The 19,985-nt window shown below is 50.7% G+C and overlaps 2 protein-coding genes across 11 annotated transcripts in view; one reads left to right on the top strand and one right to left on the bottom strand.

Annotated features, from left to right (window-relative positions):
• ATPSCKMT (ATP synthase c subunit lysine N-methyltransferase) overlaps positions 1-3,478 on the bottom strand; it is a 339,506-nt gene extending 336,028 nt beyond the window's left edge. For 7 of the 10 annotated variants that reach the window (XR_008290036.1, XR_008290039.1, XR_008290035.1 and 4 more), the window contains exon 1: positions 3,170-3,477. Coding sequence is in view for 3 of the 10 variants with exons in the window: in XM_053202138.1 (XP_053058113.1) it covers positions 3,170-3,185 (16 nt within the window). In the remaining 7 variants the exon portion in view is untranslated. Of the gene's footprint in view, positions 1-3,169 lie in introns of all 10 variants that reach the window. The other 3 variants (XM_053202138.1, XM_027074226.2, XM_027074225.2) reach the window with 3 other exon arrangements.
• Positions 3,479-3,487: 9 nt separating this feature from the next.
• CCT5 (chaperonin containing TCP1 subunit 5) lies at positions 3,488-16,578 on the top strand. The gene is made up of 11 exons (XM_027074218.2): positions 3,488-3,739; positions 6,700-6,760; positions 7,285-7,449; positions 8,712-8,910; positions 10,503-10,695; positions 10,780-10,929; positions 12,420-12,539; positions 13,141-13,326; positions 13,920-14,057; positions 14,535-14,715; positions 16,218-16,578. The coding sequence occupies exons 1-11, from the start codon at positions 3,635-3,637 to the stop codon at positions 16,343-16,345; spliced, it is 1,626 nt and encodes a 541-aa protein (XP_026930019.1). The 5' UTR covers positions 3,488-3,634; the 3' UTR covers positions 16,346-16,578.
• Positions 16,579-19,985: the final 3,407 nt, after the last annotated feature.

Below are 19,985 nucleotides of genomic sequence, written 5' to 3'. Positions count from 1 at the left end.
ACCACGCGGATGAAACTAGGGGACCCACTTAGAACATTGCCCAGCACAACAGGGCCCATTGCCGTTATTATTTATCCACAGTTGGCTAGATGCTGAACCCTACAAGGAGCAAGGCTGCCCTGAAGCAGCTCGGTGTAGTAGAGAAGACAAGGCCAGAAACACAGGAATCATAAGAAACAGAAGACAGTAAGAGGGAGAGGGAGGACACCGGATTCTGGTCATTCGAAGATGTTCTTATTCATGGCTGCAGGAATCAGTAAGCCATTCAAAGCGCCCACTGGATTCCATTCCCAAGGCTGCAGTAGGAAACCACCACAAACTCAGAGGGTTAAAACAACACATGCTCATTATCAAACAGGTCTGGAGGTCAGCTATCTGAAATGGGTTGGAAGCACTGGGTTCCTTCTGGAGGCTCTATGCTGGGATAGGTTTGCTTGCCTTTTCCAGATTCTAGAGGCCACCTGCATTCCTGGGCCAGTGGCCCCATGTCACCCCAACCTCTGCTTCCATCAGGATACCTCCTTCCGATTCTCCTGCCTCCCCCCTTTATTTTTAAATCTGTTTATTTATTTTGAGAGAGCAAGCTTGGGTAGGAGAGGGGCAGGGAGAAGGGGAGAAAGAATCCCAAGCAGGCTCCACACCGACAGCACAGAGCCCAAGACGGGGCTCGAACTCACAACCATGAGTCCACCACCTGAGCTGAAATCAAGAATCAGGCGCTCAACCTAATGAGCCACCCAGGCACCCCTCCCTTTTCTTTATAGGGACCCTGTGATGACAGTGGGTGCATCCAGACAAGCCAGCAGAATCTCCCCATCTCAAAGTCCTAACTTCACCCCATCTGCAGATTCTCTCATGTAACATATTCACCGGTTCCAGGGATTAGGATATGGACGTATTTGGGGGGTCTGCCTACCACACTCATGAAATGTGGTGATCTGTTACAACTTTGTGAGGTACAGGTGTGAACACAGGACACACGAAAAGCTGGCCCACTGCAGTGAGTCACTGCTCCAGGGCAACCGACCAATCACCAACATCTCATGCACAGTAGAGCTTTGTTCCGGACACCTGAAGTCCCCTAAAGTGAGCTTTGTTTTGTTTTTTACTTTAGAGACAGAGCACACATACCCACAAACAGAAGGGGGGAGGGGGGGAGAGAGAGCACGAGAGAGAGCGAGAGAGCATCTCAAACAGGCAAGCTTATCGAGGAACACAACCCAGGGCTCAGTCCCACTGCCATGTGATCATGACCTGAGCCAAAATCAAGAGTGGGACACTCCACTGACTGAGCCACCCAGGCACTTCTAAAGTGACTTAAATCTGGTTACACAGTGGAAAACCAACTCAGAAACAAGAACAACATAAGTCTGCTGCTGGTGCTGGAGGTAAGATAAAAGGTAAAGTTTAGGTAGGTGACGGTGTTTGATGGAAAGCAAAGGTTTTAAATACATTTTGTTATACTTATCAGCATCGTACAGAGGAATTTACATGCTATAGCAATAGTCATGCATTTGACTGTTTTTTAAAAAGTCAAAGCACCATCTGCCATGCCTCTGTAAAATTATCCTGTGGGCATTCCAATTATACAGTACAGTGGTTAAAAGGATTTGAGTCATCAAGTTCTGGAGTCACAGAAGTTAACTAGTGTGAAACATTAGATAAGTTTTTGCCAAGGCTCAGATTCTTCGCTTGTAAAATTCAGAAATAATACTATCCTCACAGGATTATTGGAACACTTAAAAAAATAATACAGATAAAGCACTTAGTGCTCTAAACGAGACAGTAAATGATAACTGTTGGCTACTATTGTCAGTCTCAATACTATGCTTGGGAAGAGATCCATAGTTTTTAACAGCTTTATTGAGATGTAACTCATATGCCACACAATGTGCCCATTTAACGTATATGGTCCTAAGGTTTTCAGTATATTCATAGATAGATGTCACCATCACCACAGTCAATTTTAAAAACATTCTCATTACCCTTAAGCTTTACCTATCACCCCCCACCTTTCCTTTCACACCTTAGCCCTAAGCAACCACTAACTGACTTTCTGTCCCTAGAGTTCCTATTCTGGACTTTCACAGAAGTGGACTCATACAGTATGTGGTCTTTTAGGAATGGCTTCTTTCACTTGGCATAATGTTTCCAAGATCCGAGCATCAGTACACTTGATCCTTCAACAACACGGGTTTGAGCTACGCAAATCCACTTACAGGTGGATTTTTTTTCAGAGTACTGCTAATTCATTTTCTTTTATGATTTTAATAACACCTCGCCTCTAGGTTATTTTATCATAAGAACACGGCATATAACATACAAACAAAAACGCTGACTTCTGACCAATAGGCTGTTAGTAAAATTTGGGTCGGGGGGAGGGGGCTGGGCTGGAGTCGAAAGTTATAGGTGGATTTTGACTGCACAGGTCTGACTGCACAGGTGTAGACCGCACCAGCACCCCGAACGCCCACGTTATTCAAAGGTCACCTGTACTTTTTTTTGTGGCCGAATCTAAGCCTGTAAAGGATTAGCTCATGATCAGTGTTCTCAAGAAAAGGCGGCAGAAGCTATTTAGAGGACAGAGTAATTAGGAAGATAGAATGGCCAGGGAAGATCGCCAAGGCAGCACAAAGCGGGGCTTTGGAGTGGGACCCTTAGCGCTACACAATCTTGCTTCTTACTAGCTGTCTGACGTTGGCCAAGTTACTAGACGATGTGCACAATGAGGATTTCTTCAACGAACACTTACACGGAACTTGCTTGCTAAGGGCCCGGCACTGCTCCCCCCGAATCCTTTCAGGAGCCGTGCAAGGCAGACAGTACGGTTCCCACTGCTATTTTTGCAAGCAAGGTAACCGAGGCACAAAGAGGCTACTGCCCACCGAGACTCAGCTGGCAAGGGGCCACGCGGATCCCCACCCACACGGGGGCACTGCGGTCAACTCAGAAGATCGTGCTGCACACGCCGGGAGTCACTCGCCCTAAGGCGCTCAGAACAGCTCCGGGCAGGTAGACGCGGGTACCAGCGCGCGCACTGCGGCCCGCGCCCCGCACGCCAGACTCCGTGCCAGGGCTGCGGCCGGCGGCTCCCACTCCCGCCCGGCCAGGAGCCCAACGCGAAGCCCTGCCCCGCCACCCCGGCAGCCCGCCGCGCCCGCCGGCTCACCGCCTCCTCCCTCCATCGCGAGATTTCCTGCGGCCGGAGGCGGGGCTGGGAGGATGGAAATCCGGAAGTGGGTTCTACCATCTCCTCCGAGCCGGGGAGGGGGGCACGGAGGGAGAAACTAACGGCGTGACGAAACGAGTTCCTCGTTGGGGCCCCCTGCCCAGAAACTCTCGAGCGTGAAGCTTTAGCAGATGAGCTCGATCTGCTCTCGGCTGGAGGATTTTAAGTTCCCGTCCGCGTCTTCGAGTTTCCTCTCCCCGACAGGGTCCTGGACGATAGAAGTTCCCTGAAGCCCCTGATTCCAGAAGCTACGGTGTGGCGTTAAACTAGTCTCGCGTGAAAAATAAGTCTCGCGCGCCCGGATTGCGCACGCGCGCGCTGTGGCCCTCCCGCGACCGGAAGGCGTGCTCTCGGTTCCGGAGCGGACTCCGCGGGTCTGGGGAAAGTAACCACTGCTGCCGCACCATGGCGTCGGTCGGGACCCTCGCCTTCGATGAATATGGGCGCCCTTTCCTCATCATCAAGGATCAGGATCGCAAGTCTCGTCTTATGGGACTTGAGGCCCTCAAGGTAACGGGACGGACGCTGGCGGTGGGATGAGAGGGGAGGCGGCCGACGCCCGCGGCTCTGCGCCTGCGCAAGCATGGGAGCGGTTCAGCCATGTGCTCCCCGGAAAGGTCGGGGATCCCCTCTCGTTTTCGGCCCTGCACCCCGCTCCTTTAGCTCGGGAGAGGACGATGTAGAAGCCTTTAATCCCGGTTTGGGAGTTGGGGTGGAGCCGCTAGCGCCCTTCAGCGTTGGGTGGGGCGGGTTCAAGTCCTAGGCTCTTAGCCCGCGTCTCCGATCGCTTCTCCAGCCTGTGGTCGTTCCTTACGGTGTTTCCATCGGGAAAGGCAGAGGTCATTCTCAGGTCACCCGGCTGCGAGAGAAACAATAGCCCATGAGGATGCCGTTCGTTTTCCGGTCACTCCTTAAAGACTTGGTCGTTTGTAGAGTAATTTCTTGCGATGCGTGATGTAATACTGGACGCGGTGTCGAGAAAATTAAAAACGTGTGCTTTTAACGCAGAAACTTACCACCGCAAGAGTGGAAAGTGGACACCAGTGACCGTAACACAAGGCAGCGTGTGACTGGAATCACTAGTTACGGATGCAGCTAAAAGTTGGAGGGTGTCCTAGAGACGTTTAGTGGAGACTGGCTTCTGATCGGGGATGGCGTCACTGCTTTGAATGCGAGAGAGAGAGAGAGAGAGAGTGTGCTAGCACCTGGGGGAGAAGGGACAGCAAAAGCCAAAAGCTGGGCAGAACGCATGGCACGTTGTAGGGCAGAAGAGCAATCTGGTTTGGAAGGAGCACAGTCTAGTCTCAGTGAACGGTAGGGCCCCAAAGGTGGAAGCCCTCGAATGCCCCACAGTCAAGATGTTATCCCTGGAAGGAGGGAGCCCTTGAGGGGGTTTTGAGCAGAGCCACGGTTGAGGTAGAAGCGTGCTTCAGAAAGTAGGGTCTGGTGGACCAAAGGGGCCAAGAAAGACCAGAGGCGTTAAACCGCCAGGAGTCCAGGTGAGCACAAGCCTGTTTAAACAGACGAAGAAACCGTAGAGTTCCCTCGCTGTTTGCCTTAGGACAAGCTGCACAGCCTCTCTGCACCTCCTTTCTCGGCGGGGGCAGCACGCCTCTGTGGAGCTGGGGATGAGGATCGAACGGGGCAACTTAAGCAGGGGCCACACGGTGCTCGATCTGTGGTGGATACTCGAGCGCTTGTATCACATACTCCGTTTCATCGTTCGTTTAAAAGAACCAGCAGAGAACGTACCCTCCAATACCTCGTGTGTAACAGCACGACAAAAGCTATGTGTTGTGCGTGAGCTGTCACGCTGGCTAGTTAACGGGCACTCGTACTCTGCATCACACGATCCTCACGCTCGGAGGTAGGTATTGGGGTGACAGCTGCAAGCGTGGTCCCCGAGCGGGTAAGGTGACAGAGCTAATCCAGAACGGGGCCATGATTCAAGCCCACCCCTGGCTGACTCCAAAGCCAGAGTTCGGAGCATCGGCAGGGTTAGCATTCGGGGCCAGGTCATTCTTTTTGTTGTGGGGGCCTGTCCTCTGTCGGACGCGGAGCAACAGACGGGCCTCTACCCACTTTGTGCTGTTAGCGGCCCCCACCCCATTTGTTAGAACCAGCAATGTCTGCAGGCATTGCCAGGGGGCTCCTGAGGGACAGAATCCTCCCTGGTTAAGAGCGGCTTACCTGTGATTACCTTCCTCTGAAAAAGTCCATTACACTGACAGGTCGGGCAAAGTGTATTTTCGTGGTTACCAGCATTTTCACCGATCCGTGAACTCTGTGTCTTGTCTCAGCTGCCAGATGCAGTGACTAGGGAGGGCTCCGCGGATCATGGGCATTTGAACTGCGTTCAGTGTCGGTCAGCGTTTTGATGACTGGAGGGCCTTCGGTGCATTAGCGCTTCAAGGATCAGAGGGCATATGTGGGGGGGACACAGGGACCGCCATCATCACTGGAAGGGAACTAGGTCTCAGATTGTGGGGGGCATTGAAGAAAAACTGAAGCTTTCAGACTCCATGTTGAGGCACTAGGGAGTCATTGGAGGTTTGGGGACCGGCAGATGACACGGTTGAGGGAAATGGGTGAGTTAGCTGGGCGTCGGATGGACCTAAAGGACAGGCGGTGAGATCAGAGACCCCGGATTTCTGTAGGGTGCTGTGGAGCCAGGCCAGGCTGGTGACAGCAAGACTAGGAACGAAGGAAACAGCATCTGCAGAAAAAACACACTGCTGATCGTGTGTGCAAGCAGGAAAGGATGCTTGCAGGTTTCCATTGAGTTAGCTGTCGATGCCCTGGGCAGATGGCAAGGGTGACTTTTCACCTATGGACTGTGTATTGACTCAGCCATCAATTTCTGGGTGTATTTCTGCAGTAAGTCTAGTATGCCGGTTCAAGGGGCTGTACGTGTACATCTGGACTCTTGACATGAGGCTAGCATTGTAGGACGGTCTTGCAAGGCCTGTCCCTGTCCCGTCAGACCGCACCTGCTGTGAAGTGGGGCAGATAAGAACCTGCCTCGTAGGTGTGCTGGGAGTTAAAGCTCTCGTTCTTTTGCGTAAGAATTACCTACTAAAGCTGGTGGTTGTTATCACACCAAGGTTTAGACTTGGGTGTTGCCTCTTAAATGTAGAAGCTTCTGGAGAACAAAAACTGTTCTGTATGATTGGATTTTATAATCATCAAGTGTATGCTTCTAACTATTAAAAATTGGGGGGCCTGGGTGGGTGGCTCAGTCGGTTAAACATCTGACTCTTGACTCCAGCTCAGGTCACGATCTCATAGTTCATGAGTTCAAGCCCCGTGTCGGGAGGTGCCTGCGTGGGATGCTCTCGCTGTCTCTCTGCTCTCTCCCTCTTGTGCTCACTCTCTTTCTCTCTCAAAATAAATAAAAATAAACTTTAAAGAAAACCACTGAATTATTAAAGTTATTTGTAACTTGAACCTTTTCTGTGTCTTTCATTTAGTCTCATATCATGGCAGCAAAAGCTGTAGCAAACACAATGAGAACATCACTTGGACCAAATGGTAAGAGACTACCATTCTGTGTTAATGCGTGTTATGTCTAAATCGTGGAGAGTTGATGGAACCCTTTTATAGAAATTTGGGACGTGGAGCAGGGGGCGTCCTAGGCCTCCGGCACTAACACACTTGTTTTGTGTATTTCAGGCTTTAAACACGTTTATAAGTGCACGTACAATTTTAGGTCAGAGGTTTTTTTTTTCTTTTAACATTTTATTAGCTTTTTCCACATCAGGGCTGTCATTTTTTGTAATTAATACATTTAGTGATGCTCCTCACCCCCATTTCTCTAGTTTTAGCCCTTTAGGTGGTTTTGTACTCACCAGTGCAAAAATGTCTGCACACAGATACTCTCTTACGTATGCTGAATTTTTCTGATAAATCTGTAAATAGGCATTGGGTCGAGAGGTCTAGCTTTTTTTTGGTTTTGGTGCAGATTGCATTTTTGTTTGGTTTTGTTTTGGGGGAGCTTTTTTTGGTTTTTTGTTGTTTTTTGCATAATGTCATTCTAAACGTTGCTGTCTTCCTAGGACTTGATAAAATGATGGTGGACAAAGATGGTGATGTGACGGTGACTAACGATGGTGCTACCATTTTAAGCATGATGGACGTCGATCACCAGATTGCCAAGCTGATGGTTGAACTGTCCAAATCACAGGATGATGAAATTGGAGATGGGACCACGGGAGTGGTTGGTAAGAAAGCAAATTATCCTTACTTGTTTGAGAGGCATTCCTTAAAGTCACGCACACCTGCCAAGAGTGTTTGCTCTGAATCAGATCATGAGAAGACTGTTGCACAAATCCAAGTTGAAGGACATGCCGAAATACAAGCGGCCCAGACTCTTCAGAAGTCCTTGTCCTGGAACAACAGGACAGTTCTTCAGGGGAGAGTTAAGCGGCTCTTCTAGATCAGGGGAGCCAAAGAGAAATGACACGCGGCTGTAATGCAGAACACTTGATGGGATGCGGGCTTTTTCTTTATTTAAACTGGGGGGGGGGGGGGGGGGGGCGGTGTTTGGGATACATGGGAGGATTTGTGGATCGTGCATCGCAGAGTAGTGCCCTGTTAAGTGTCCTGAGTGTGACAGGTATGTTAGAGTGATAGGGAAATTGCCCTCGTATCTTAGCTTACAGCTGAGACGTGTCATGATTTCTGCACCTCTCACATAGTTGAAGGGAATAGGTGTGGGTTCGTAGAGAAAACAAATGTGGCAAAGTAGTGTTAATCAGTAAACGATTCATTTGAATGTTCTTACGTTTTCTCTGAATTTCTGATATACTTAGAGATGGGGAAGATGGAAGAGAGAAATAGCTTTAACGTTACTTTTTCTGCAGATGAGGTTTGAATTCGTTTATTCAGCAAGTATTTGTTGGGAACCAAGCACTGTTATGGATGTGCTTGGAGTATAGCAGTATTGAAACAAATATCATCATCTTTGTGGCCCTAAAATAACGGGAGGAAGGAAGGTGGTGGGGAGGATAAACCATAAGCATATTATATATAAATTCTCTTATCACCAGCACAAATTTTACTGACCAGAAATCCCTCACCTGGCAGGGCACCTGGCCGGCTCAGTTGGTAGAATATGCAGTTCTTGACCTCAGGGTTATAAGTTCAAGCCCGCATTAGGTGTAGAGATTACTTTAAAAAATCTTAAAACGAAATCCTTGGCTCGGGAAACACGAGATTTTTGCCCTTAGACGTTCTTAGGTTACGTTCTTCACTTACGTTTTGTCCATCACTGAGAGCTGAACATCCGTTTATAAGGGGTGACCTGTTAGATCTTTGCTAGAAGCAAAACCAGAGTCTCCCTTTTAAAAAAACACTTCAGCCTCCCAGGTCCTTTTGCCTTAATTTTGGACCCTTCACATTCCCAGGGTGTAGCATCTAATTGGTATCGATGGTGTAAGTGTCAGTGCTTGCCTGACGTGGTTGTGCGCTGTCTTGTCTGCAGTCCTGGCCGGCGCCCTGCTGGAGGAAGCCGAGCAGTTGCTGGACCGCGGCATTCACCCGATCAGGATCGCCGACGGCTATGAACAGGCCGCCCGCATTGCTATCGAGCACCTGGACAAGATCAGCGATAGTGTCCTCGTTGACATGAAGGACACTGAGCCCCTGATCCAGACAGCAAAAACCACGCTGGGCTCCAAAGTGTACGTTTACAATACAGTTCTTCAGCGCTTCTAGAGGAAGCAAAACGTGTGTGCTTATTGCTAAAAACCTTCTTTTGTAACGATCGCACGTAGCTTCATGCGGACTCGAACTTCTTTCCGCTTTTGTTGTTATTTTGCTTTGCTTTGTTTCTAATGCAGGTGTAGCCACATGCATCTTGTGTTTTAGTTGGAAACTGAAGTTCCAGGCTTGGGTATTAAATCCTCTCAGTATTTGTAAGAGATCCAGGGCTTTGATTTAGCAGGATAGGCTGTGTTAGCAGTCAAGCAGAAATAAATGGTCCTGCTTGGGGAATGTTAGCCTTCAAAACACCTTCTACCATTTCTTTGCTAGGAAGCCATTTAGGAGGAGAGGCTCTACTTTTCATTATTGACCAAGCAAGTTACTGGTCCAGAATCTTAATTTAGTGAGAAGGGGCAGTCTTGAAAGTGACTTACATGGGGTGTTTTCCACGCTTGCATAATGCCTGCTATTTACCAGGCCTGCTGCCACATCTTAAGGGCACAGAGACACAGTCCCTGTCCTCTGGAGACCCAAAGTAGCCTCGGCCAAAAGACACACTTATGTGAACAATAATGGAGACCTGTGGGCTCTTGGCACGATGTAGCATAAAAATTCTAGTATGAGGAGCTTTATTACTGGTTTTTCGAATCAAGATCAGGGTGAGAAACATTTTAAACTTTAATTTGTGTGGTAGTTTTAGCAAAAAGGCATGGCCTTGACTCAGAGGTCAGGGGAAGTGCAACAAAATTGTTGCCCTCTCCACCCCTAGGGAAAAGCCTCTGCCGCCATGCTGTGCTAGAATGTGCTGGGTGCCAGGTGCCCTCTTATACGGGTGCTGAGACCAGCTGCTGGGCAAGGGGGCCACCAGGATGGTCTCTGTCATGGCGCACTATTGTTCTCCTGAAAGGAAAGTGTCCTAGTTGAAACGCACAAATCTTATCATTGCTTTGTAAGTTGATCTTGTTATGTTTGTAAGTCTTTGTAAAATCCACGTATCTATAGGTCTTTACTACAGAAAACGTTCAAAACAACTGACAGCAGCCAAACATAGTGTGAGGCAAGTTATAAATCACTTAGGATACTAACAGTTACCGTTTTCCCGTTATGTTTTCTCTAAGATGAGTTGAGATTTCATGCACTGTTTCAAGTATTAAATTTCCCTTGCAGTTTTTCCAGAACCAAAAGTAAATTTATTGAGCAATTTATTCAGATGTTTCAAAGCTTTCAAAAAAGATCCCCACCCGACCGCGCTCCCGCCCGGTACTGATGTTGGTGGAAATTCCTGCAAGGGAAGCAGCCATGTGGAGTCCTCTGGCTTCTTACTGAATGCTGCACCGCATTTACACAAGATGTCACTTTCTCCCGTCCCAGTTTATTGGCTCTCTTTGGGTTCTGTGGATCCCAGCTTGAGAACCCCTGCCCCAAACTCGAAAGTGCAGGTTCTAGTGGCACAGCTGTCTACAGAGTCTGAGCGTCCTGCGTTTTATAAGACGTATCTGAGTTGCCACGTTACGTTCTGGGTCCTGCTGTGGCTGCAGTGGAGTGAAAGGTTGCTCTGTGTTTTCATCAGGGTTAACAGCTGTCACCGGCAGATGGCTGAGATCGCTGTGAACGCTGTCCTCACCGTAGCAGACATGCAGCGCAGAGACGTGGACTTCGAGCTCATCAAAGTGGAAGGCAAAGTGGGCGGGAGGCTGGAGGACACGAAACTTATCAAGGGCGTGATCGTGGACAAGGATTTCAGTCACCCACAGATGCCAAAAGTGAGTCTGTGTCCTGCACACACGGCTTCACGCTGTTTTTCACTCCTAAATCCACGAATTGAAAGATTCTCTTTGTCCCCACAGCAAGTGGAAAATGCCAAGATTGCAATCCTCACGTGTCCTTTTGAACCGCCAAAACCAAAGACCAAGCATAAGCTGGATGTGACCTCTGTGGAAGATTATAAAGCCCTTCAGAAATACGAAAAGGAGAAGTTTGAAGAGATGATTCAGCAAGTAAGTCTTCCCATAGCTTTCCGTGAGGTAGGTCTGTAGGTGGTAACATGGCACTCCTCTTTACCATCTTGATTCTTCAGCGCGTGGCTGCAGATGCCGTGTTGGTGTGAGCCCCCTTTTTTCACTTTTAAGTTAGAATAGTAATCAGCATTCACGGTGAGAAGAAATCAGGTGGCACAGAAAGGCTTAAGGGGGAAGAGACCCGATTCACAAAATGGTCACGTGTCTGGGGCGCCTCAGAGAGTTGGCTCCGTGACCTTCCAGCTGTGCTTTCGATTTTACGGTACTGTCCTGGACGCATCTAAGCCAAGCTCGTATGTTCAGGGTATAAACACCTCAACTCTCCTCCTCGGGCTGCTAATAAGCGTGCACACCCTGACAGTGGTTCCTCTTTGGGCCTCTGTCCTTGGGGACTTCCAGCATCCGCACACGGGTACGTGGACGTGGGTATCGGTTGAAACGTTACTCGTGACAGGCAAGAAGTTATGTGGATGTCTCTCTTCGGGGGGGGGTTGGGTTCGTCTGCTCCTGTGTGATCTGTGTTTCCGCCTACCTCATACCAGGCACCGTCGTAGGGACCTGAGACACAGCAGCGACCAAAGTAGAGCCCTTGCTCTTGCGGCGCAGAGTAAGGGGATGGTGGGTAGGAGCCGTGCTAAAGACGGGGCCTCTCAGGCAGAGACCCACCTACCTGGGGGAGGGGCACTTACCCAGCTGGGGTAAGCTGGGGTGGACAGCGGGTGCAGAGGCCCTGAGGCAGGAGCAGGGTTGGCATGCTGACAGGTCGGAGGGGCTGAAGACCCGTCACCTGGGCTACAAGGCTGCCGTGGAAATGCCAGGCAGGGTGCCCGGGGCGACAAGGTGGCAGGACCTAAGAGGCCGAGGGAATCGGATAGGTGTGTTGGTGGATATGCGGGTTGCCGGGGATGATGACAGGAAGGTGATGGGCTGCATGTTTTTAAAGAACAAGAATGGCCCAAAGAGGAACGTTGTAGGTACTTGTGAGGGGCACGAGGGAGGAGAAAGAGCCGTGTGAGAACAAATGCTGAGGCAGGCTGGTTTCCAGGGGACAACCAGGGTTGGCCCCCGGGGAGAACGTGGCAGAAGCGAGGAATGTGCAGGAACGAGTCGGCTGTTAACAGACAGAGGGTCACGGAAGAAGGAGAAGCAGAGAGCCGGGCTCAAACTCACGAAGTGTGAGATCATGACCTGAGCCGAAATAGAGTCTGATGCTTAACTGAGTGAGCACCCAGGTGCCCCTGAAGTACTGATTTGTGAAGCATGTCAAGAACTGAAGTGAGTCCCTTTGATACTTGCTCATTATTTGGGATTTGGGCCTGACAGAAGGTCGACACTTCTGTGCTTCGTTCCTTCTCTTTTCTCTGCTTTATTTTCACGCTCCCACCTCGCACGCCCCTCTGTGCGCCTCATCTTTTTCCCCGAGCACAAGGAATACTTGCTAACGTGATGGGCATTTGTCTCCCCCGCAGATAAAAGAAACTGGCGCCAACCTAGCCATGTGCCAATGGGGCTTTGACGACGAAGCCAATCATTTACTTCTTCGGAATAACTTGCCCGCGGTGCGTTGGGTAGGAGGACCGGAAATAGAGGTAGGCGGCTCACGGGAAGAGACTTCCGAACACAGGGCTCAGGCTCGATGCCGTGCGTGCTGGGGGCCTGCTTGGGAGCAGTTGCGTGAGTGACCACAGTGTCAAGGCTCCACAGACAGAGGGCCGGCGGGGAGACAGGAGACTGCTGCGATCTTTCTCTATTTCAGCCACAGCGCTGTGCGTTTCTGGTGTTGCGTGGGATTCAGAAATGCTTTCCGTGGGTCGTCCCACTTGGCTCTCTGAGGCAGGGACACCTGCTTACCCACTGGTGTGTCAGCCACGCGCTGACCGCCGTCCCACACGTGGTCCGTGCCCCGGGGCAGGCTCGGCCTCCGGTCCTCACCGCAGCCAGGGTGCGACCCGGTCAGGACACGGTGATACGGAGGGTGGTGGCGTCACCCCGAGACACCGGCTCCTCAGAAACCCACTTGTTTCATAGGCCTTCTTGGGTTGACCTTGAAATTTGAGGCTAGAGTGGATTGCAGTTCGGGCACAAGGTAGCCCTGGGTGGAGTTTGGCTCCTCTGCGGTCTGATCGTGAGAGCCCAGTGCTCACCAGCGCCTTCCTCCCCCCCCCCCCCCCCCCGACCCACCCCGCCTAGTTGATCGCCATCGCGACAGGAGGGCGGATCGTGCCGCGGTTCTCAGAGCTGACCCCTGAGAAACTGGGCTTCTCCGGGCTCGTGAAGGAGATCTCCTTCGGGACGACTAAGGACAAGATGCTGGTCATCGAGCAGTGTAAGAACTCCAGGGCTGTGACCATTTTCATCAGAGGAGGAAATAAGATGGTGAGAATCCTAGTGACTTGCCCTGCATTGTTTTCTGCCCTTGGTGTAGGGTTTGGTTTTGCCCAGAACGTGTTTGAGTGAGATATGGGTGCCATTTCTCAAAAAACGATCATTTTTCTCAAAGAAACCGTGGCTTACCGAGGTGTAAAATCACCGAAGACCACATTCGGTGCTGTTAGTGCTACGCAGGCCTTTTTTGCGTCGCTCGGGTGGAAGTAGGGGCCCGGGTGCATCCACGCTGCTAATCTCCCTCCCGCGAGAGGGGGTCTGTACCGCATCGACCTCAGTGAGACGGGCCTCAGGTGTCTCTTGGTCAGTTTTGGCTCGTCTGACCACGTCCCGTGGTCACGTGTCCCGAAATGAGTCACTGGCTGCCTCCGCCTGGTGTTCACGTAACCACGTGGCAGAGAAAAGGGGGGGAACGGCAGAAATACCTGGTAATGAACATTCTGGCGCGTGCTCTCCATTTGTTCCTAAGCAAGGTGGCTTTGATGCCGGTACCTGGCAAACAGAGGTTCAACCAGGCGCCGCAGATTTGACTCTAAAACACTAGATTGTGCTAATGTTAACTTTTGCGGGACTGTCTTCCCTAGATCATCGAGGAAGCAAAGCGATCCCTTCACGATGCTCTGTGTGTCATCCGGAACCTCATCCGGGACAATCGTGTCGTGTATGGCGGAGGCGCTGCCGAAATCGCGTGTGCTTTGGCCGTCAGCCAGGAGGCGGACCAGGTAAAACCCGTGCGGGGCCTCCAGGCCTAAGGCGTAAGGCAGTGGGACTGAACAAACTGGGGGAAACAAAGTGTCGTCGCCGTGGGTGAGCAGCGCCTGGTCCTCGCCCTGGTACTGATGCGCGGCCTCCCGAAAACTAGCATTGCTCAGCCTTTTCAACCTTTCCAGCCTTGACAGTAACCGCTCTCCAGTCTTCAGTGTTCTCATTTGAAGTTCCAAATAAATTGAATATCGTGACTGTCATAACTAAAAGTAGAGCTGATTTGTCTTCAGACTCCTCTCACGTGTCTGTCTTCTCCGTCCTTACTCTGTCGTGACATTTTAATATTCTGGTAGTTTAACAATAATCAAGACGGCCTATTCTTAGAATTCTTCGTGAGTTAGGTTTCCAAAGTATGCGATTTAATTTACCCTTCCAAATTGCCTGCTTTTTGTCTTGTTTTTTGCTAATAAGCACACTTACTTGTACCCTCCCAGTGCCCGACCTTGGAGCAGTACGCCATGCGGGCGTTCGCGGATGCCCTGGAGGTCATCCCCATGGCCCTCGCCGAAAACAGTGGCATGAATCCCATCCAGACCATGACCGAAGTCCGAGCCAGACAAGTGAAGGAGACGAACCCCGCTCTTGGGATTGACTGTTTGCACAAGGGAACAAACGGTGAGAGCCAGTCGCAACCCGGTGGGGCCGTGTCTGGGTCAAGACCGGGTGATCTCCTGCTGGCCGCACAGTGTGCGGTGCCTTCCGTGAGCTTCGATACTTCCGCACTTCAGATATTCGGGTCCTAAGTTGTAGAATGTTTCGGTTTGATTACCTGAGGATTTGGTCAGACTGCTGGTCCTGTAACGCGGCACTCCTTAATAACAGTAAGCTGTAGCGCGCTGGCTTACACCAAAGGCGACTTCCGTTTCAGTCTCTGGTTTTAGAAAGTCCTCCTCCTCTTGCTCTTTAACACCGATGTCTGTCAGGTAGGTTCTGGATGTCCTGGGAAGCAGCCCTGCAGGTGACTTGGTGCCCTCTGCTTATTTTGTGCTTTCGTCCAGGACTTAGGGGTGTTTTCAGATGTGACGCACTGGGACCGTAGCCATGTGTGTAGTTTAGAGGGTGATTTCACTTAAGCTTGTTGGAACGGTGGTGCCAGTGATTTCTCACTAATGGGCCAGGCCCACATTTTTTTTTTTTTTTTTTTTTTTTTTTTTTAATGTTTGTCTTTGAGAGAGAGCACGCAAGCGGGAAAGGGGCAGAGAGAGAGGGAGCCACGGAATCTGAAGCAGGCTCCAGGCTCTGAGTTGTCAGTACAGAGCCCGATACAGAGTTCGAGTTTGAACCACGAGATCATGACCTAAGCTGAGTTCAGATGCTTAACCAACTGAGCCCCCCAGGCACCCCCAGGTCTGCACTTTTGCAGCCACTCCCAGCCCACAGAATCAGATGATCTGTGCTTTTATGTAGAACAGCAGCTATGTCCTGGTTTTCATGTTCACAGCCAGCAGAGTTTAATAACAGCAGCAACTCTTTGTTAGACAGGTACTTACATTTTCTTTAACTTGAATGCCTGGTTCTGCTGAAATTTGTTTACATCTTTCTTGGAATTATTTTATGTTTCATATACAGTCTGATTTTTTCACTTACATTGGGTTTTCTAAATTATGTGAGTGAATATTTTGTGGGATGAAATGTCGCTGAAAGGTTTTAGCCAGTCACCTAGCACTTTGGCTTGTCATTGAAGAGAGGTCCCCTTCACCCCCAGCTTTCTGGGACCCAGGTTCAAATTCCAGACTGTCCTCTGGAATAATGGAATCTTACTGCCCCTCTGAAAATGTAGCTGGATGAGTGGTTTCTTCTGGATTTGGGTTTTGTTTTAGAAATTTTTTTTTTTAATTTTTTTTTTTTTTAGACGGAGCATACACGCAAGCAGGGGAGGGGCAGAGACAGAATCCCAAGCAGGCTCCACGCTGTCAGTGCAGACCCTGACAACGAGGCTCGAATTCACAAACCTCGAGATCGGGACCTGTGTGGAAATCAAGAGACACTTAACTGACTCACCCAGTCGTCCCCAGATTTATATTTTTTTAAGTTTCAGTGTCTTTGTAAAAATGAGAGCAAGTTACTAACATCAAATACATATGTTTTAGGATAATTCATTTATTTGTGTTTTCCAGATATGAAGCAACAGCATGTCATAGAAACTCTGATTGGCAAAAAGCAACAGATCTCTCTTGCCACACAGATGGTTAGAATGATTTTGAAGATCGATGACATCCGTAAGCCCGGGGAATCCGAAGAATAAAGAAAAAACGAGAGTAAATGTAGTAGTAAGGTTCGCTGTTGTGATTAAATAAATGGATGTCTTGTGATGCATCTACAGTTATTTATTACTGTGTCTTTTTTCAGACACTGTAGATGCTATAATAGAAACAGATGTTTAGTTACCATGGTTCTCCTGTTGAAAGAAGTTCAGTTATGGGAATGCGGTCTCACAGGCTTTTGTATCTGTTCTATTAAAGCGGTCTCTTTAAACAACGGCTGTCTTCTCTTCAAGTTAAGAAACTGGCTGTACCGACCCAATGCTGCCCTAATGAAGGGGTTTGGTTGAGTAGATCTTTTTTTTTTTAATTTGTAGATACTTGTAACAGCTTAAACATGGAGTTTGGTCTCAAGCTTTGAAAGAAGACCGGGCTTGGTCCTATGAAACGTATTTAAATGCCGCATGTCTCTAAGTAGACGGGTCCTTTGATCGTGGAGACCCATCCTGAGGAGTGTGGGAAAGCGTGAGATCGGGGGGGGGGGGGGGGGGGGGGTGTCCTAAGTGCTTTGAGCTGCCAGCCACGTAGCGAGCGTGGGACTGGAGCACAAGGCCAGCGTGGGTTCCAGCCTCATGTCCCCGGGGTGTTTGGTTGCCCCTGTCCTGACCCTCCCCAAACGGCCGGACACCTGCTCCCCCTGCAGAAACCTGGAGGGGCCGTTAGAGCACAGCTGGGGCTTCCCCAGCGGGACAAAAGCAGCGAAGGTTCAGAGCGGGGCGTGGAACACGAGCAGTGGGCCGAGTGCGAGGAAGGGTTCCCAGGTTACCATATGTGGGTGGGCTGCTGTCACTTCATTCTCCTTCCTAAAGTAACCATGATGGACGTGACCGGGCCTCGTTCCAAGACGTCAACCGTCCCGCTTCTCCCACCACCCTGGACGGAGACCTTTCTTTTCCCACAGCTTCCAGGCGAGGCCTGATCCTCTGCCGGCACTTCATGGCCGGTGAGCGGAAAGCAGGTCAGACGCCCAGCCGTCGGGCTCCCGGGTCCCCGCAGCCTCTGTGCCTTGTGCGCCATTTACTTGTGTGCGCGGTTCTCTGGGTTCCATTTTTCTGGCCAGTCTTGGGATCGAGTTCACTTGTATGCCACCAGGGGGAGCCTCCCACAACTGGTCAGAACCGGAATCTGAACCGTTCTGACTGGTGACCTTTCACTTGCCTTCTGTGCACCTGGGTGCTCGTCAGCCCTAACGTGCTGGTCGTCTTTTCTCTGGCTGCACTGGTGGTTTGGCTAAGCTCGCACCCGTCTCAGGAAGTTCTGGAATAGACCATCGAGTTTTGAAAGTTTAAAAACTACTCCACCCAAGCTAGCGTGGACGTCCCTCTAACGTGTGCTATGCATCGGCACCACTATGATCTGTCATGTGCTTGTGGGTGCAGCGTCCACGTGCATCCGTAGTCTAGACTCTGACACGCTTCGTGAGGACTGATTCCGGACTCCAGACAACACAGGCTTGCCTGAAGGGGTCCGTGGTCGCGTGAGGAGCCGCCAGACCACCCCTCGGCTCCAAAGTGGGCCTCGCACGTTCCCGGTGGGTCTGGGGCAGAGAAACCACGTGGCCTGCGAACAGGAAAGCCTGGAGGGGTGGTTTTGCTTCATTAGAGGGCCTCTCCGAGGTGACCCGTGACCTTTACGTTCTAGTTGCAGATCCCTCATCAAGCTATGTGTGTTCTCCCCCCGACTTTTTTTTATAACGCAAAATACTTATCTCTGCGCTGGAAGAGGATTAGGACACTGGGTAAAAGACAGTCTGTCAACTAGGATCCAGAGTCTTCGGTAGCTGAGGTCGTGAAGTCTCCACCTGACGCTTCGGTGGGCTTTTCAAACAAGCCTTCCCTCCGGGCCCACCTTCCTAATCTGACAGCCGAATGGGGACCCCAGAGAGCTGTCTCGTGAAGTGCAAGACCGGTCCCTTGTGCTTCCGCTGACCATGACCCCAAGGCCAGATTCCCACGCAGGACAGCACTCTTGTTGGTTCCCAACTCCCACACTTGCTGGACTTACTCGGTGTTCATTAAATGGTCTGGCTTTCGATTATAATACCAACCACTCAAGTACAGATGCTTCTGGAAGGGCTGAGAGGCTGGTGTGTTACGTGAGGATTTCGTTATCCCTTTTCCTTTCTTTTCTGTTCTTGGCGAACCAGCTCCACTAAAGGATCAGGAGTTTGGGGCCAGGGGCGAGTGAAGTGTGGTACTAAAGGGGTGACAGGGAACTGTAGGCATTTGAGGTGCTTCTTGGAGGCAACCTGCACAATAGAGGCCCCACCTAAAGCACCAGAGGCGAGACGGCTACTTAGAAAATGCAAGGTCGGCAAAAGCAGGGAGGCAGTAGGGAAGGTGTGTGTGTGAGGTGTTTGTGGTGTCCCAAGTGCTGTTGTAAATGTTTAACACAGACACTGGCGGTGTTGTAATGTGTGGTCCCAGACGGGGTCCTGGACCGTCTCAAGGGGCCAAGAGGTCAACGGTATTTTTATACTAAGCTTACTTGCTTTTTCCACCGCTGACAGGAGTCATTTGCCACCACAGCAGAAGCAAGCTGCTCTCCCTGAGGGAGGGCCTTGACGAAGCACCAGCTCTCAGCCTTGAGCTCACGGCTAATGTTCTGCGACAGTAAGTGTGTAAAGCATGTCCGTGTAACAAGCGTGGTTCTGTCCGCTGCACTAGCCCCCTTATCCTGGAACACCATTGAAGGAATGACCTTTGAACTGTGTGGAATTGGATATATGACAGACCTCTCAAAAATGATAGAGTAAGCCCGAAACTTCCATAGATAACGGTCCTGTCCCGGCTCCTAGAGCAAAAATCCCATAAACGGTGGCTTCAGTGTTTCTTTCTCACTGTTCTGGAGGCTGGGAGCCCAAGACTAAGGGGGTGGTTCTTGGGAAGGAGTTCCCTCCCTCATAAGAATAGGTACAGACAGTCCCTGCCCCCCCTCCCTGCTCTGGCAGGTGTTCTGTGAGGCAGAGGCCTAGAGTGCGCCCGTGAGGAGAGGGCCCGGACAGGCAGGCACCTGCCCCATGTCCTGAGGTCAGCAGGGCCCTGAACCACTCTCAGACCCCGTTAGGAGTGTTCTTCTCTGAGCCAGTGTTAGGCTCTCTGCTGTTTGCAGCCCGAGAAACCTGATGTTCAGACGGCCCTGCTTCTCTTCCCAGATTCCCTGTCCAGCATAATCTCTACACAGACCTCGGATGGGTCGCTGTGTCTGCCCTCCCAGTTCTCTTCTAAGTGCCCTGGAATCCCTCCCCTCCTCTCCATTTTCCTGCAGGGGTGAGGTCCACATCACTCCTCCCTTTTTCTCGTCACCCCTCTGCTGTCACAGAAAAAAGTAAAGCCATCAGTCACATGGGACTCCAAAAGCCCAGCGATGGAAGAAAGGAAGGGGGGGTGCGTGTGGATGCTGGAAGCCGCAGACACCCTTCTCGTCCCTGGCTTCCAGAGTGGAAGTGCCATGAGTTCCCCTCTCCACCCAGAGCCCCACCCTCAACCCAGGACCCAAGCAAAATGCCCTCCCCCTGGTCCCACCGGATGGAGGACACCTGTGGCAGGGCCGGGGCCGGGGTGTGAGGGGACACGAGGTGACCCTTCTGGATCTGCAGACTCACAGGAGCCAGCGGGAGTGCAC

Source organism: Acinonyx jubatus, chromosome A1, assembly GCF_027475565.1.
Source record: "Acinonyx jubatus isolate Ajub_Pintada_27869175 chromosome A1, VMU_Ajub_asm_v1.0, whole genome shotgun sequence".
Lineage (NCBI taxonomy): Eukaryota > Metazoa > Chordata > Mammalia > Carnivora > Felidae > Acinonyx > Acinonyx jubatus.
This window is presented reverse-complemented; position numbering and strand designations above follow the sequence as displayed.

What these genes read in the sequence shown, in the direction of transcription:
- CCT5 (XM_027074218.2), top strand. Translation starts at nt 3,635, where the DNA reads ATGGCGTCGGTCGGGACCCTCGCCTTCGATGAATATGGGCGCCCTTTC. An exon ending in AACATCACTTGGACCAAATG is followed by an intron (nt 6,761 to 7,284) that starts GTAAGAGACTAC and finishes CTGTCTTCCTAG; the next exon opens with GACTTGATAAAATGATGGTG. An exon ending in ACCACGCTGGGCTCCAAAGT is followed by an intron (nt 8,911 to 10,502) that starts GTACGTTTACAA and finishes TGTTTTCATCAG; the next exon opens with GGTTAACAGCTGTCACCGGC.